At 35.8% G+C, this 19,359-nt stretch overlaps 1 protein-coding gene across 3 annotated transcripts; it reads left to right on the forward strand.

Annotated features, from left to right (window-relative positions):
- Nucleotides 1-3,121: 3,121 nt before the first annotated feature.
- Nucleotides 3,122-7,879, forward strand: LOC140880411 (uncharacterized). Of its 3 annotated transcripts, none has more exons than XM_073284826.1 (6): nt 3,122-3,366; nt 4,646-4,703; nt 4,786-4,848; nt 5,159-5,200; nt 5,330-5,386; nt 7,541-7,879. In XM_073284826.1, the coding sequence occupies exons 1-6, from the start codon at nt 3,167-3,169 to the stop codon at nt 7,631-7,633; spliced, it is 513 nt and encodes a 170-aa protein (XP_073140927.1). In that variant the 5' UTR covers nt 3,122-3,166; the 3' UTR covers nt 7,634-7,879. The 3 variants fall into 3 exon arrangements, with proteins under 3 accessions (XP_073140927.1, XP_073140928.1, XP_073140929.1); XM_073284827.1 differs by having other exon boundaries at nt 3,122-3,351; XM_073284828.1 differs by having other exon boundaries at nt 5,289-5,386; nt 7,541-7,581.
- The last annotated feature ends 11,480 nt before the right edge of the window (nt 7,880-19,359 follow it).

A 19,359-nucleotide genomic window follows, 5' to 3' on the forward strand; every position in this document is an offset into this window, starting at 1 on the left:
GGAGGCAATGAAGTCAAGCCGAGTACCCGTACGTAGCCCATACGAGTCACCGAATTGTTACTCTACTGCAATGTTTCGTAGTGTGATGGAATAAATTTTGCTTATAATCGGTGAAAGACAACTTAGTGAATCAAAGATTCTCCTTTTTTCGAAATGGTTAAACATGCCAAAATATTAGCTTCAATTGAATGAAAGTTGAAACCGTGCTCAAAAAGTTTGATGTTCCTCCTGTGTCCCTTACTTTTGGAGACAATATATTGGTTTGTTTTATATCGTCCGAGTTTTCCATTGTGATGGGGCTAGAGTATGTCAAACAGCTAGTAAATATTTATTTGAAAATGGAATATGATTTTGTCAAGTCCAAGGATTTCCAAAATGTAGATACCCTAAGGGTGTTTTGGATTGTTGCGTGTTTATATGTCACTGGGTGGAATGCTATTATCGTGACAACTTCTTTGCATGAAACCATCATAATAATGCAACACAGACACTATTAGGTTATAGCGTCCCAAAACTCAAGGACATTACTAAACATACATTCTGTTAAAAATTCGAGAAAAACTTGCGAAAATAAAATATTTATTTAAAAGGGGTAAATGTGCACCATCATTTGAATGAAATAATCCTTATTATCGTTTGTCAACATAAACCAACACTAAAAGAAATAACACTTGTTTTCCTTTCAAATAAACTAAAATGTGCACAAAATAAACAGTTCTTCTGAAAACGCGCTCATGCATCTTCTGCCCGCTCGACCGTTTGCTCCGCTTCAAGTTACCTCCATACTCGTCAATAAAATCATATAGAGCATCATTACTTGCACCATTCAAGTATAGTGAGTCTAAAAACGCAGCAAAAATATACATACATAAATCATATATAAAACATGAGACTTAATGCAATGACATAACATAAACATATCATAAAAAACTTGTCATTTATGGGTGTGAGATACATGCAATTGCGGCAACCATCATTATGAGCACATCATTGGTTTCTCGTGATCACGGATTCTTTGTACAACAATCATATATCATAATGGCCTTAGCCACTTAAACTTTGATTCTTTGGAAAAGTTCTCCCCGAAGCTCATCCCAGTGCGCCAATCCTATGTTTTCGTCTCGTGAGCACATCATTTGGAATGGCCCTCCCCGGAGCTCATCTTGAGACGTCAATCCCGTATTGCCACCACAAAAAAACATACAATATCAAAATATTTTTCATGCATAATCAACATCATAATTTCGTCTCATAACTTCAATCATAATGTAGTGAAGTTGGTAACTTGATCACATGATGATTTCACCGTTGATAACTTCATTGTATGCTTTTATAGTGATTAATAATGTTGTTGAGATAATGTTGAAATATTATTATTATTTTCATTTCATTGAATAACTTTATATTTTAAATAAAAAAATTATAAAATTTTTCATAATTGAGAAATGTCAATTACACATAATTAAATTTTATAAACTTAAACTTTATTTTAGAGAATATAATAATATAAATAAATTAAAAAATACAAATAATTAAAAATAAAACATGATTAAAACACACAAATTTTTTTTAAAATTTTAATTATTTTTTATTTTTTTAAAAAGCTTTATAAAAACTAGATTGATATCAGAAGTGTTAAAGTGGGTTGGGTCTGTTGGGTTGGCCCATCCAGCCCCACCCCGCCCCGCTCCGCTATATAGCTGGGTTGAGGTGATAAATTTTTAATCCGCCTAAATGGTAGGTGGGTCGGCCCGCCCTGCCCCCCCAAGTGGTGGGTTTTGAGCCAACCCACCCCAACCCGTCAAATCTTTAATATAAAATCATATTTGGTCATTTTAATGTATTTTCAAATTTACTCTTTATCATTCTTCTAATATTTTTAATAATGGAGGTCCAAAAAAATACATTTTTTATTCAAAAACTTCCCACATTTTATTACACTATCCCCATTATCCTAACCACTATCACATTATCCTAACATTTAAACAAAAATTATAATTAAATTCAAGTTTATAAAATAATATTTAATTTTAAATAATATATATTTTATGCACATGCAATACATGTGCTCCGTGTACAATGGCAAATCCAGGATTCAAAATCCACCCGGGCTAGAAGTTTTAACAAGAAACAAAAAATAATGCATAGGAATTAAAACGATGAATAAGATACCTTTTCATTGTAGTTTTAAAAAGTTTTTCGATCTTCAATAATTTTTTATGAAATCATACTTAAAATTTAAAAACTTTTGACTAATATCACAATCCAAATTTATTTTCAATATGACATCATATCAGGATACATAATCTAATATAAATAGAAACTTGAACGGAAGAAACAATTAAACTTTTTTATGAATAAAAAATTTCAAATCTAAAAAAATCCTTTCATTGCAATGCAGTCATTGTTAAAATAAAATAATATCACAAAGCAGAAAAAATTAAAAAATGTTAAGAAGAAATCTACCTTATAGAAGTGGAAAATATTATTTAAAAGACGGAGATTGATAGAGATGAAATTTAAATTGAATCAAATCTAATCAATAAGACAATGACAAAAAACGTAATTTTGAAACATATGAGTTACTTAATTTTTTTTAATTGGACTACATATGAGCTATTTAATTTTTTTAATTTGACTACCCGGACTAATATCCATTTGGTTCAAAAATAACACAAAAAAATTATTTCTAAAAATATATCTAATACATAAAAAAAATTAAATGGGCCACCCGGGCTCCCGGGTGGCTTATAACGTGCCTTTGCCCTTGTCCGTGTACTAGTGTAACTAAAATTGACGGGTCGTCCACTCCGCCCCGTACCGCTAAATAGACGGGGTGTGTTGATAATTTCTTAACCCGCTTAAATGGTGGACCGCCTCGCCCCATCCCGCTAACTGGTAAGTTGCTGGTTGATCTACTTCGCCGACTCTTTTTTACACCTCCAATAATTTTGCAATTAATCTTGAACGATTTTTAAAAAATAAAAAAAAAATAAAAAAATTGGTGAACTATGGATACGGGCCGAGGAAGTTGGGCTTCTCACCCGTTGTTCGTGAACTGGTCTCAAAATAGTTTAAAATAAATAAAATTTGTGCATCCCTTTTCTTAAATCTTCCTAGCTTAGGAGCTAAAAGTCGCACATTAATTTCTCTCTATTGAATCTCGATGGCTGCCTCATCGTCGTCTTCGTCCTCAGACGATTCTCGCCGCCGGCGCCGGCGCCGCAGAACAGATCGAGATCGTGCTTTGAAAGTACGTGAAAAGAGTCATTCCCAAAGACGACGTCGTAAACATCATTCATCCTCGCCGTCTGATAGCTACTCTTCTTCCTCCTCCGACGAAGATCACAGGTGTCTTACATACACGTATGGCCTTTGATATTGGTTCTTTCTTTTTTTTGTAGATCTCGATTTAAAATAATTTTGAGTTGAAGTTGGATTTCTTATCCTATCACACTGTCTGAAACTCTATGACACTATAGAATTAGGGTTGATATTTTGGTAACTGGATTCGGTTAGAAGTTATGAATTTCCGCTTAGAAGCTGTAGGAACACATGATTGGGTTTTAAGGGATTTGTCTTGAGTTCCCTAACATAGTGTTTGGGCAAATTTCGCTTTGAAAAAATTGAAAAGTGCTTCAGTGTTTGTCCCAACACTACCTACATCAAAATTTTGATGAAAAAGGTTTGAAGATCCCTAAGAATTTTGATTTATGAATATGTAGAAATAAGAAAAATTTTCTTGCAACTTGGCAACAAAAAAGGTATTAAACATTAAAGTTTTGTCATGAAATAGCCTTTAGTCTAATAATACATCTGGAATGAACCCAATTGTGATTGAGAGTTGTATTCATAATTCTAAAGGTGTATACATTTCTTTCAAAAATCAAAATCCATAGCAAGATTATGACAAGTGGTTCTTAGACTTGTGAAAGTTAAGCGTTTCCATCCAGTTTTAACTGTAAGTGAAGATCATCTAAGCTAATTTTGCAGAACTTTGGGCTTGGCCACCTTAATGTATTAATCTTTCAAGTGATTCACTTAATGTATTAATCTTTCAAGTGATTCACCACAGATAAAATGATTCATGTAACTATAGTTTTTCTTGTTAACCTGGGCCTTTGAGTGGGGATTCCTGCACTCTGGGAAAATTGCAAAAGTAATTTTTCCCAACTATCGATACTTCATTTCGAATAAAGAACTTTTGACCATTTTTCACTATCACATTATCACTCCCAACACTCATATAAATTCTCTATGCAGTTTTCCATGGAAAAAAATCCATACATCCTTCCAAACGACAAAATATCATATCAACTCTTAAATTTTTTACCGAACGTGCGAGTGGTCAACTATGTATGCAAAAACAAAGTTTTAACATTCTTTAGATCAAACTCCTCTGTGCTTCTGAAGATAACAAGGATAAAATTCCACCTATTATCTATCTGTTCTAGTTATGCTACTTTAAGCTTAAGTATATAGTCTACTCACAGCCAAGATTTCTCGTTTGGAACCATATAATTAATGGAAAGTGCAGGTCTGTCTCCAACTCTTCCTTGTCCTTCCAATTTCAAGGATCTATCAACGTCTATAAAATCTGTTTTTTTTTTAATCTTATCTATTTTTTTAACTTTCCATTTGACAGTGAACAACAAAAATCCCATCATTCAAAGAGGCATAAACCAGATCATAGATCTAAGAAGGTAGCCATTTCATGTTGTGTACTAATTTCTAGATTAATATACTGTCTGTTGTTGTACTGATTGGCTGGTTGGTTATATTCAGAACAAAGAAAGAGAGAAAGGGAAAACTCAACGAAATCGGCTCAATAAGCATAAATCTAAAGAGGTAGACCATTATGTTCTATTTATAGCTTCTACCTTATTTTTGTAAGTGGGAGCATAATATTTATGTGTGTTTTGAGGCCAGTGAATTGCTTTGAAAACAAAGTTTTAATATACTCTCTAGTCATTATTTTAATATGTTTTTCTCATTATTGTGTATTATCCCTTTGAACCGTGGTTCTTATTGAACTTTTTGCCTCTTATAAATGGCTCTTTGAAATTTGAGCTGTGGTCTGTTACATGATGACTGGACTCCTGATTTGCTGGCCTGGATGTCTGGTTTTTCTTGACCTGGCAATATGAGCCATATACAGAAGGAACAGGAGGAAAGTAGCGGTCCTGTACAGCTTTCTAAGGTGTCTACTTCTGCTTCCATTGTCTGTATTTGTTTTTCTACTCATCCGCTGGCAAACAAAAACGTATGAAAAATACTTTTAATTGAAGGCTGTAGGTATATTTGCTCATGTATTTAATGATTTATCCAGTTCTTGGGAAGGGGCAAAGATGACAGTGTTCGCCGCAGTGCTGTCTCTGGTAAAAAGGTATTGCTTCCCGCTAACAACTCCCTGATATTCAGAATTTTTGTGACAACTAAAATGGACCCACTTGTAATTGTAAATGACAAAATTTATCCTTTAGGTACTGTACTGTCTGGTTTGAGCGATGAGATAATTGAGGATTGATAATGAGACCTATAAAAAATTGAAAGATACAGATAAGTAATGTAATGTGATAATATATATTTTGTTTGGTATGATAATTTTAATAGAATGGAATAATTTTGTGTAATGCTTTGACCATAATTTCCCCATTTTATGTGCATAATTACCTAAACTAGTGATCAATGAGATATGCTGGTGGTAGTAAAACTACAATCAAACCAATTATGATTTGTTTTTGTCTTCAAATATAATTTAGCCAATCAGTTATCACTATAATAATTACAAACAATAATCTAATAAATTTATATTAAACGAATTTATAAATGACAATGACATTTAAATTTGTATTCCATTTAACATTTTTATGTTAATCAAGGAATTAATTGTTTTTCTTTTCGTTTTTTTAGTCTGATTTATCCTTTTCATTTTTAGTTCTTTTTCTCTGTCTGTCACCTTTTATGAAACACGAACTACATTTTCTTCTTCATGCTCGAAGTCAAGCTCCCACTGATTATTATTTTCCTTTACAAGTCAAATTTTAATTTTAATAATCCTCATTTGAATTTTTCAATCTTCTTCTCCAGTTACCTCTCATCTTGAACTAAATATTAACCTTGTCACATTATTCGGTCTACCATAATAAAAACCATTATTTGAAAATTTCTGTTATCTGTTTATTTTGTACCTCTTATAGCTGCCATTATTTGGGAGAGAAGTTTGAAGCAAAAAAATGTCATCCTTATCCACTTTGTTGAGAAGGGTAATATTGTAGAACCGCATATTTACAAGAAGTGTCGTACAAAAATGATAGATAACCTGATAACCACATTGGTTATTGTGATAAATAACCTGGAAAATATTGTCTACAGTGCGGGGGGCTTCACGCAGGATTTTCGGGCTTTCATGATAAATGATAATGTAATACTCCAACCAAACAGCGGATAAGGCATGATAATGTACCAATAATCTGTTCTGATTTAAACCAAGCAGAGCCTTAAAGTTGTAAATTATGATCGTTCTTGGTAATATTTTTAAATTGGTCAAACATGCTTGTGCGGAGTAGCACTTGCGCCTATAGTTGGCATGATTCTTCTTTCTATGCTACCTCTACTGCTTGCTGAAATTTTTATTTTGAATATGTGGAGTTCGAAAGTAAGCAGAAAAAGCAATAGCTTTATATATCTGAACATTGTGCTACCTAACATAGTAACTTTGAAACGGTGAATGATTTGGTGCCACTACTTAATTTTTAAGGATAATTTGTTGAAAATAAAATAATAATGTTACTTCTTCCAAATATGAAATGGAACCTTCAATAAGGGATATGGAGCTTGTTAATCATTCACATGATTCTCAGTAATTTTATACAACTTTTTGATTGAAAGATAGTATCCAGTTAAATGTAACTGGTTTGAACTGTACGACTACTGTTTAGACTATCCAAATGGTTGCAAGTTTGAACTGTAGGACTTCTGTTTAGACTATAAGAATGGTTGTGGCTTGTAATATTAAAATATAAAATATATATCTGTCTATGGAAAAAAATTCAGTTATCAATGCTATGGAGAACATTTTCCAGGATTGACTATTGACTGCATCGTTGTGCTTCGAAAGTTGTTTAATATTAACCAGAGTTGATTGTGGAAGCAATCTGTTGAATGCCGCCTCTGACTTTTTGCAATAGCCCGTACTTTTGTTGGTTGTTTATGTATTTGGATATGAATTCGTGCTTGATGAATATTTACAGACTATTTTTGCATCATTGTGGTTAACAAAAATGTATAGACTTCTGTTTCTTACCCTAAAAAAATGGATGCATGAAGAGCCATGTTTAGATCACGAATAGTCATAGTCAGTGTTCAGTAGTGGACAAGCTGAGCGTACTGAAGTAGAAGTAAGTTGATTATTTTGTAGAAAATTTTCCTGGTATAATTTTTACTGTTACAACTCATGTATCCACTTTTTCAGTGAGAGCTGTCAATACTCGCTGCATTGCACATGTGCATGAGTACAATCTATTGTTCCCTTTTGCAGATATTATTGAAGCTCGAGAAAACAAAAGAAGACAAAGTGGCAGAAGACAACCGAAATGAACTACTGAAATTCTTGAATGCCAGTTATGATTGATGTTGTGGTAGCAGTACTTTCGGCAACCATTGAAGGCAACATTTGAAGTTTTGTTGTTCATAGAGTTCATGGTTGAATGTGTGGAAATGTTTATAACTTTGATGGTCCTATAAATCTCCAGTGTTAGTGTCCGTGCTTGTCAGAAGTTATGTGATCCATCCCGTTTTTGGAAATTTTTATGTGCGACAATACTTGTGGTCTTATTGTTATTTAACAGCAGCAAGAAATATGTTATTTGTGGTTTCATCCTTCTGTAGCTTTGGATAACTTCAGATTTGTAATTGGATGTCACGCTCTCAATGTCCCCGATGAAATGTATCGCCGATTAATCCATATTCGTGGTAATATATAACATAAAACATTGTTTTGTTTAAAGTAATTTATTAGTGTTTTTGTTATCATATAGTCATGGATGACAATGAGTCGGATCTAAATTCGATATCGGGTTTAGACATAGAGAAGCGGGGTCCAAAAGGAGTGTAGAAAATAGGAATAAAAATATTGTTTTTTTTATCTTAATATTAGCTTTATATTTTATTCCTTCCTTGTATCATTTAAGTTAGGTTAGATAGTGATTAGTGCCCATAATTAAAAAAAGTAATTTAGAAAGAGACTATATATATTAGGGTTGTACACAATGTATGATATGTGAAGATTATTACACGTTTATCAATTTATGGCGCTATCTTTTTCAGTCATTACCTTCCTAGGCTCTGAATACGCATTGGAAAACGAAGGCAAAAATAAAATGTCTTCGGGCGAAAGTATTGGGGCGAAAGCACCCACGGTGAATACGTTGAATTTCACAAGTTTCGAAAGCTCTCCAACCCAATTGATCATCCACAAATTGAATGACAAATTATTTGGAATGAGCTCAATCAATGAAACTCATAATCAACGGCAAAGGGCGTTTAGGCCATCTAACCAGAGAATCTTCAGAACCAATCACAGACGATTGAAAGCAGACGATGTGGAAATATGGTGACTCTATGATGATCGCATGGCTTATAAATTCAATGGAGCCATTGACTGGGAGAACATATCTATTTCTACCCACTGCACGAGAAGTCTGGGAGGCAGTACGTGAGACCTACTCAGATTTAGAGAATTCTTCTCAAATTTATGAACTGAAGACAAAAATATGACAGTCTCGACAAGGAGACAGAAGTGTTATAGAATACTATAACGAAATAAAGGGCTTGTGGCAGGAATTGGACTTGTGCTATGATGATAAATGAGAATGCAAAAATGATGGAAAAAGTATCATGAGCGCATGGAAGTGGACATATTATATGTTGAAAGGATAATTATTTCTTGATATATTTTTATTTTTGAAAGATTATATTAATGTGTTTTGCCTTTCTAGGATTGATAGTTAATATTATGTTTCTTATCTATATGCTTGATATATTTTAAACTAGGAATAGTTTTGATTTGAATTGAGATAATATAATATTCCTAGATTTGAAATATGGTTTCTTGGATTGATAGTTTATTTTAAATTAGGAATTGTTTTGAATTAAAGTGATATAATATAATTTTCCTATATTTAAAATAAGATTGATGCGTTTAATTGTGATGGGAATTATTTTATATTAATTATCTAAGATTTAGTCTTTTGATATTTTTGGTAGGAGATATATTTGGACTTATCATAATATATATCTATCTCCTAACTTATCTTTGTTTTCTTATCATTGTAGATTCAAGTTTGAATTAGATCAAGACTCTTTTTGGAGATAAGGATTGTTCACGCTTAAATAGAAGAAGAGCGTAGAGATTCAGGCGGCTTGGAGAAAAGAGAGATCAAGCCGTAGATGAGAATTTGAGCGTACAAAATAAAAGACACGACCAAGTGAGATTTTCTAGAGAGCTTCTGAGCGTACATCACGAGAATTCAGAATAAATATTTGAAGCTCGTTTCTACAACCATTGGTCGTGGTCTACTTGATTGTCATTGAAGATTTGAGAGCATTGAAGATTCAAGAGTGTTGCTCTCGTGTGTTCGGCATCAATGATTCATCTCCGTGTTTCTGTTTATTTATTCTATTTCGTATAGAATTTTAGGAGATGCTTTTATTTGTTTATTTTCTCACTCGTTCTTGAGAAAATTGAGTTTTGAAATAATTCACAAGTTTTAGGGTTTTGTAAACTCTTTGATTTGTTTTCTAGTGAAAGTTTTGCCCTGAGGCGCTGCAAGAGTATTTTATACTATTGCTTAAAAATCTGAGTCTGATTTGTTTGGTTGCTTATCTATTTTATTCATGCTTTCATAAATTCTGATGCATGTTAATCAAGGTGTTATTGAAGATGTTGTCAACACCTTGTGACAACATCTGAATCTATTTGTATGCGCAACTTTTTATTATTTTAGTACTTGTGCATATTTATTCTTGAGTATTTTTATTGTTGGTTTGCTATTACTATTCACGTTTTAATATTTCCGCTGCATGTTGTGTAGGATGTTGTCAACACCTAGTGACAACATCTGATTCTAATAATTTTTATGAACCATGATATCCCTTACAAGTGGTATGAGAGCATAATCTTTATACACTAAGAGCTAATTCTGGATTATTTTTTCAGGAATATTATGGATTCAACAACAGCAAACTCATTCTTCAAACCTCAAGAAGTCTTTGAATCGAATTTGGGAGATGACTCGATGTCACTCATTACAAAGAAGTTTGGTGATTATCTGAAGAATATGAGGGAGACAAAGAAGACCGAACAGAAACTCAAAGCTCCACTTTTTTCGGCTGCTAACAAAACTCCGAAAATAGGCGGGCCTGATCAATCATCAAGGAATTTTTCTGATCCTCAAAAGCCTCGAATTCTGTTGGAAAGAAGAAAACAATCCATCCCAAAGAAGATTGAGTTGGTTCAGTGTCATGCATGTCAAGGATATGGACATTATGAAAATGAATGTGCAAATAGGCTTCGAAAAAGGATGAACACGTCGTTGAGTAATGGAGAATCTGTTGAAGATAAAGAACAGACTGGAGAAGAAAGTCACACAACCCTGACATCATTGATGGAAAGAAAGAAGCTGATGCAAGTCAATCCTTTAGGTGTTGCCGCAGGTGTTGCCACACCTGGCCGCAACATCTCCCAAAGGTCAGTATGTTTAAATTCTTTTACTACTGATAATGTGTGTAATACTGATGCAGGTAATGAGACAATGTCTATAGAAGAAGCTCGAATGATGTTTAAAGAGCTACATACTGACTGGATTGAAAAGAATAAAACGAATGCTATTCTTTCAAGAGAAAATTCTGATTTGAAGGCTGATATTTCAAGACTTGAATTTATGCTCAGTAAGAAGGATCTAGAATTGAGTCAGGTTAAGGATGAACTCATGAAAGCTAAGGCTACACTGGCTAAGTTTAATTCAAGCACAACCAAGCTTGATTCTTTGCCCATGATGGAAAGAGATGGTAAGGCTGGACTAGGTTTTGAAAATAGTAAATTTGAGGTTGGTGAATGTTCAAAAGCTCCTGTGTTTGTCAAAGAAAGTAGCTGTCCAGGAAGCTTAACAGAAAAGGTCACAACAACCAATCCTCCAAAATCAAAGCCACAGCCTACTGTTCCTATAAAGTCTGGAAGAAAACGTAAGTTTGTTTGTCATTACTGTCATAGACCTGGTCATATCAAACCATACTGTTTTAAGCTGCAAGAAGATTACAGACAGAGATCTGCATCGAAGGTGTTGCCTATGGTGTTGCCAACACCTTTCCACAACATCTCCAAAAACAGATCTACTGTAAGACAGGTTTGGGTACCAAAAGCTGATATTCACTGCTATATGATTTATACTATTTCGAAAACTAATGTTTCAGGTGCTTGGTACTTTGATAGCGGTAGCTCACATCATATGACAGGTTCTAGAAAGTTTCTCACAGATTATGTTGAACAAAAGAGTGGGAAAGTGACTTATGAAGGAGGTTCAAAGGGAAATATTGTTGGAAAAGGCACACTGAAAGTTGCTGGACTTCCTAAGCTTCGCAACATGCTTCATGTTGAAGGACTAACTGCAAATCTAATAAGCATTAGCCAACTTTGTGATGATAATTTTCTTGTGCAGTTTGATAAGAAATCATGCAAAGTTTTTTATAGTTCTAACATGTGTGTGATGACAGGTACGAGGTCGTCTGATAATTGCTATCTACTTGGAGAAGAGATGGTTTGTAGGCATACACAGGTGGATGAATTTAACCTTTGGCATCACAAGTTGGGACATGAAAACTTCAAGACTTTGAAGAACTTAAGTAAGCTTGATGCTGTTAGAGGTATGCCTAATTTAAAATCTGGAATTCCATTTATTTGTGAGGCATGTCAGAAAGAAGCATACCAGGGTGTTGCACCAGATGTTGCCAACATCTAAGACAACACTCTGTCTTCAGCTTGTATATATGGACTCGATGAGTTCAATGGATGTGAAAAGCTGTGGAGGTAAGAAATATTCTGTTGTTTGTGTAGATGATTTTTCACTATATACTTGGGTAAGATTTGTGAGAGAAAAGTCAGATATATTTGATGTTGTAAGAATTTGCTCACAAGGATTGTGAATCTTCCTGGCCAGAAAATTCACAAGACAAATATAAATTCGATAATCAATAAAATAAAATAAAGTCTAAAAATTCTTGAATAAACCATCAAGTTTTCTACATAAATTGTCTGGCCCAATCACGTGGCCTTGATCGAATAAAAACTACTACTAATTAATAAACATAATTAATCAAACCAAGTCTAAAATCATAAACTAGAAATACGAAAAAATAAGAAAAACTGGAGAATTGTTCAAGCAGCCGCCTTCAGCCTTCGTGCGTAATAAAAAAGACAAAAGTTTTCAAAAATAACATAAAACTTCTATTTATAGGGTCCGCGCCAATTAGAATCCTCCTTGACCCAGATATTCTCGAACATAACAAATTCCCGAACACGCGCGCGCCTGGGCTGGATCTCGCGCGCTCGCATTTCAAATAAACAGTGGTTTTGTAAACTCTCGCGCGCGCGCGAGTTAGGATCTCGCCCACGCGCGCCCCTCCTTCAAGTATCTGGAACTTCCTTCTGCGCATGCGCGAGAAAGGATCTCACCCGCTTGCGCCTTGAATTTGAGGTCTCTGGAATTTTACACGGCGCACGGGCGAGAAAGGATCTCGCGCGCGCGCGAGTCTTCCGCATAGTTGGTTCCTAAAAACTCCATTATCCTACAAAATTCAACCAGAAGAGTAAAATACATGCACATAAAATAAAATACTAACAAAACACACGAAAATAAAATAAATGCATGTGAAATAAATATAAAAATGACACAAAATAATGTATACACAACACACTTATCAACACCCCCATACTTAAACCTTGCTCGCCCTCGAGCAAGACATGCAAAAACACAATGCAATGACACAAGTATGAATGAATCATGTTCAAGATAGCCTCAGACGAGCTCTACTTCAATTTCCCAGAAACCAAAACAACTTTCGATTGTCCACAATACACTGTCAGTTGAACGCAAACGTGTGTGTGTGCCATGTTATTCCAGTTTCGTGCAACTTCAAAATAATACATCCTAAGAATGTTTAGTAACCTATGACAATTCAATGCAAGTATCACAATCTAGCACTCTGTCATCTCAACAATCCCAAACAAAAACATGCACTTTCTTGAGATTTAAAACATACCACTTGATTTTGCAATTAACTTTTTTACGCCCCAATAATTACCCGCAGACTTAGCTATAACTAAGATAGGATTAGAATTTCAATCCCCTCGTCTATAGCGCGGATGGAGCTACAATCCCTTTTAACCCGCAAACTTAGCTATGGAGCAATGATTAGGATTTCAATCATTGTCCAAGCCCGGATGGAATTAACTTATATTTCTCTTCTTTTTTTTTAATCTTTTTTCATAAAAAAAAATTTATAGGTACGCCCCAAAATCATGCATGCAATGTCCAACAACTATCAAGAATCCAAAACACTATCATGATCAACAAACATCTATTTTCGTGCAATGGTCAAACAAACACGAACATCATCAATTACATCGCTACACTACACTAGTCTAACATGCGTGCTTAATATGATCCCCGAGTCAACCAACAGTTTCTCATGTTCAATCAAAAGCAAATTTTTTTTCCAAAAACAATTTCTTTATCAACTCAATCATCATTGGCTAACATGAATCATTCGACTTGCATTTTTAACACAAACAACAACAAAATGATATGCATGATTACGAACAAAACACAAAAAACTAAACCAAATGAATGCAAACAGAATGAACACAAAACATGATAACTAAACACTCCCCATACTTATCTAAAGCATTGCCCTCAATGATTCAGAATACATAAACGACAACAAAAAACATAAACAAATGCAACAAACAAAATGCAAAACAAAAAGACTCCCCTGGTGACTAATCTTCTTTTTCTTTATTGGTGGGACGCATCCGGAGGGACAATTGGAGAAAATTGTGGCTGCATATCAGATTGGAATGGGAATGGTGGCGGATAATGAGGTGCTGCACGGAAGAAAGATGTATCCAGCCCCAACTGAGTCGCCATGCTTCTCATAATATCTTCCACATTCTGGAGATGAGTGGAGGTGACTTGAAAATAATCCATGGGATAATGGTTGAAGGCGGAGCACTCAATGGCCATGTCCTGGACGGTACGGCGAGGAGGTGCTGGCGGCGGCGGATGAATGCTAGAAGAACTCCCAACAGGAGGTTGGCCGCTATGAAACTCTAAATTGCGCTTTGCTTTCTTGGAGGTGGCGAGCTTCTCATCCACTGTCTTAAAAGGTAGCATCCATTCCTCATCTGGACTAATCGGTACACCCACTTGACGACAAAATGCGGTGATGGTGTGAGGAAAGTAAAGGCCCACCGACAGAGTACGCATCGAGTAGACAATGGAATCATGGACGAGGCTGCCCACATCTATCGTCCATCTCTTCGTAATTGCATACACAAGAATAGCCTGATTCGCTTGCACATCAACAGTGTGGAGCACTGGCAAAAGCCGTTGTGCTATGAAATCATACCATAAAGCCAGCTCAAGCTTCAGAAATCGCTCCGAAAAATGAGTGAACCAGAGAAGATCGTGCCACTGTGCACCCGCATAACACATCTCTCGCAGAATCAAATTATAATCTAGGTTCTCCTTAAAATTCCAAAACTGACTATCATCAGCAGCAGGTGTATCAAACAACCTATTCAATGTCTCAACATCAAACGGAACAAGTTTTCTGATGTGATCATGGATAGCTCGCATGTTGATCAAGTGGTTAAGGATCCGTTGGAGTTGCCTAGAGGACCAATTACGAGAGGTCGAGCTAAGAGATTCAAAGATGCGCTTCAATCTTTGATGGTGGAATGTCAAGGAAGCATTGGAATGCTTGAAGATTATTTTGAAGGATGTTACAATGTTATTGAAGTTCAAAGAAGTCAAGAGAGCGGAGAAAATGTCGAAGAGAATTCAAAAATATGCAGCAGAGACGCATGCGCGCCCGCGCCTGTCTGACGCGCGCCCGCGCCTCAGTCGAGTGATTTCAAGAGTTCCGAACAGACCTCTATGCGTGCCCGCGCCAATCGACGTGCGCCCGCGCCGCGGAGTTTTACACACAGTTCGGCATGTTTGTGTGTGTGCGAGACTTTTTGATATTTTAGCATTATTTTATATATTTTGAGTCTTTTAATTATACTAGAAAACTTTCTAGATGATATCTTTGATATTTTTAGGCTATATTTTGCGTTATCTTTTATTTTTGATTGTAAACTATAAATACTTTTGTTTTATTTCATTAATAAGAATTCAGATTCAGTTTGTACAAAAATTATTGAAAATTCTCTCAAGAATTTTATTCAAAGCTTTGCTTTGTTCTTCAAATCAAACTTTCTCAGTTAATTACTTGGAAAAGTTTGTCGATTGTTTCTCACTGAAGATTTTCAGATACAAGTTTATCTGAAGGTTTTCTTTGGTTTCAATTGTTGTGGTTTCTGTTGTTAATCGTACCGTCGATTAAAGGTGGAAATCCAAAACCCTATCAATTTTACTTGTTTCAAAGATTGGGCAAAATTTTGGATCTTTTGTTTATTGGTTAGAGGGTGCGATTCAAATTGTAATCGGGTTTGCTAATCATACACATCCAGGAGGTTCGTGAAGGATTTTAGTACATTGGCGGCGCCTATGACTGCTGTTATCAAGAAAAACGTTCCATTCCATTGGGGCGAGGAGCAAGAGAAGTCTTTCAGTGTAGGGATTGGAGGAGTTTTGATGCAAGGGGGAAAGCCAGTGGCGTATTTCAGCGAGAAGTTAAGTGGAGCGTCTTTGAATTATCCTACCTACGATAAGGAGTTCTATGCGTTGGTAAGGGTACTCGAGACATGGCAGCATTACTTGAGGCCAAAAGAGTTCGTGATTCATACGGATCATGAGTCCTTGAAGCATCTCAAGGGACAAAAAAAGTTGAATAAAAGACATGCCAAATGGGTAGCATTCGTAGAAACTTTTCCTTATGTAATCAAGTACAAGCAAGGTAAGGGGAATGTAGTGGCGGATGCATTGTCGCGAAGGTACGTGCTCTTAACTACTCTAGATTCTAAATTTTTGGGATTTGAGTATGTGAAGGAGTTGTATGCCAATGATCATGATTTTGGTAAGATTTATGTCTCATGTTTGCATGGTCCGAGGGATAAATTTTTCATGCATGATGGATATTTGTTTAAGGAAGATAAATTGTGTGTGCCTAAATCGTCCATTCGTGAGTTACTTGTTAGGGAATCACATTGGGGTGGTTTGATGGGACATTTTGGTGTGGCTAAAACTTATGATACTTTGCATGAACATTTTTATTGGTCACATATGAAGCATGATGTTGAGAATATTTGTGAGAGATGTGTAACTTGTAGAAAAGCTAAGTCTAGGACACAACCACATGGATTGTATACTCCACTTCCTGTTCCTAGTGAACCGTGGGTAGATATTTCTATGGATTTTATTTTAGGACTACCAAGGTCTAAGAAGGGGAGGGATTCTGTGTTTGTGGTGGTTGATAGATTTTCTAAGATGGCTCATTTCATTGCGTGTCATAAATCTGATGATGCATCTCATGTTGCGGACTTGTTCTTTAATGAAATTTTTAGGTTGCATGGCATGCCTAGGAGCATTGTTTCTGATAGAGATACTCGTTTCTTGAGCTACTTTTGGAAAACATTATGGTGTAAGCTTGGTACTAAATTACTGTTTTCAACTACATGTCATCCTCAAACGGATGGTCAAACTGAGGTTGTTAATAGGACGTTAGGAACTTTTTTACGTGCTATAATTAAAAAGAATTTGAAAAATTGGGAGGAATGTTTGCCATTTGTTGAGTTTGCATATAATCGTAGTGTGCATTCTACTACAAATTTTTCACCATTTGAAATTATGTATGGTTTTAATCCTTTAACCCCGTTGGATTTGATGTCTTTGCCTATGAGTGAAAGGGTTAGTATGGATGGAAAGAAAAAGGCTGAGTTTGTGAAAAATTTGCATGAGAAAGTACGTGCAAATATAGAGAAAAAGAATTTGCAGTATACTAAACAAGCGAATAAGGGAAGGAAGAAAGTTGCTTTTGAACCCGGTGATTGGATGTGGTTGCATCTGAGAAAAGAGCATTTTCCGGAAAAAAGACGTTCAAAGCTTCTACCTAGGGGTGAAGGACCTTTAATGTTTCTGATTTGTCGTGAGTACAACGTGAGTACTACTTTTAATGTTTCTGATTTGTCGTTGTTTGATGTAGGAGATGATCAAGATTTGAGGACAAATCCTTTTCAAGAAGGGGAGGATGATGCGATCATGGATAGCTCGCATGTTGATCAAGTGGTTAAGGATCCATTAGAGTTGCCTAGAGGACCAATTACGAGAGGTCGAGCTAAGAGATTCAAAGATGCGCTTCAATCTTTGATGGTGGAATGTCAAGGAAGCATTGGAATGCTTGAAGATTATTTTGAAGGATGTTACAATGTTATTGAAGTTCAAAGAAGTCAAGAGAGCGGATAAAATGTCGAAGGGAATTCAAAAATATGCAACAGAGATGCATGCGCGCCCGCGCCTGTCTGACGCGCGCCCACGCCTCAGTCGAGTGATTTCAAGAGTTCCGGACAGACCTCTATGCACGCCCGCGCGTAGGTCCAGAGAGCCATGCGCGCCCGCGCCAATCAACGTGCGCCCACACCGCGAAGTTTTACACACAGTTCGGCATGTTTGTGTGTGTGCGAGACTTTTTGATATTTTAGCATTATTTTATATATTTTGAGTCTTTTAATTATACTAGGAAACTTTCTAGATGATATCTTTGATATCTTTAGGCTATATTTTACGTTATCTTTTATTTTTGATTGTAAACTATAAATACTTTTTTTTTATTTTATTAATAAGAATTCAGATTCAGTTTATACAAAAATTATTGAAAATTCTCTCAAGAATTTTATTCAAAGCTTTGCTTTGTTCTTCAAATCAAAGTTTCTCAGTTAATTACTTGGAAACGTTTGTCGATTGTTTCTCACTGAAGATTGTCAGATACAAGTTTATCTGAAGGTTTTCTTTGGTTTCAATTGTTGTGGTTTCTGTTGTTAATCGTACCGTCGATTAAAGGTGGAAATCCAAAACCCTATCAATTTTACTTGTTTCAAAGATTGGGCAAAACTTTGGATCTTTTGTTTATTGGTTAGAGGGTGCGATTCAAATTGTAATTGTGTTTGCTAATCTTACACATCCAGATTCATATCATTTCCCTCGGACAAAGGCTTTAGAATCATCTCGGGCTGGAGAATTAGCATAAAATTCCCTAACCATCGGGACAATGGCGGGTTCGGGCACTTTGAAAAATATATTCCATTTACGCTTATTAATCCCCAAAGCAATAAATTCATTACAATCCAGAGATAACCACTCTCAGCAATTGGATTACGATTGAGTATAGCGTGTTCATACCTCTCTTGGGCCTCCCGAGAGACGAATCGATTGGAGTGCGTGGCGGATAAAGATGAGCTAGCGATGGCGGGGCCGGATGAATGGACTCTTTTGACTGGCATGGTGGTGGTCGGCCGGAATCATAGGCGGTGAGAGGCGCGCGGCGGTGGTGATTCGTGATGGCTAGGCAGAAATTTGCGGATACCAACTGGAACTATGGCGAGAAACTTCAAGGATCTGCAAAATATGGGCAAAATGGTATAGGAATTTAGTGAAAAATTGGAGATTAGGGAATTGGGGGTTTAGGGGAGGAGATGAGAGAAGATGAAGAGGAGAATGGGGGAGAAAAAGTGAGGAATCCCGTTTTTTTTTTTTCAGTCTGAAACTCTCTCGCGCGCGCGCCCAATTCTTTGATCTTTTGGATTTCTATGCTGCGCGCGTGCGAGGAGGAAGCCTCGCGCGTGCGCAGTTGAAAGAAACAGACAATTTTGGGCTCTGCAAAAGAAAAACAACTAACATTAAAACAAAGAAATGAAAAATAAAAAACGAAACCAAAATAAAAATAAAACAAAGTAAACTATAAAAATAAATACTGGGTTGCCTCCCAGCCAATGCTAAATTTATAGTTTATAGCCCGCTGTTCCTCCCTTTCATTAATTTGTCGGGTTATGCAATTCGACAGTGGTCTGTGTTGGATCCACGACACCACCTTGATAAACTTTTAACCTCTGCCCTTTGACTTTGAATGCTCCTGTTGCAGGAA

This window comes from Henckelia pumila, chromosome 2 (genome assembly GCF_033568475.1).
Source record: "Henckelia pumila isolate YLH828 chromosome 2, ASM3356847v2, whole genome shotgun sequence".
Classification (NCBI taxonomy): Eukaryota; Viridiplantae; Streptophyta; class Magnoliopsida; order Lamiales; family Gesneriaceae; genus Henckelia; species Henckelia pumila.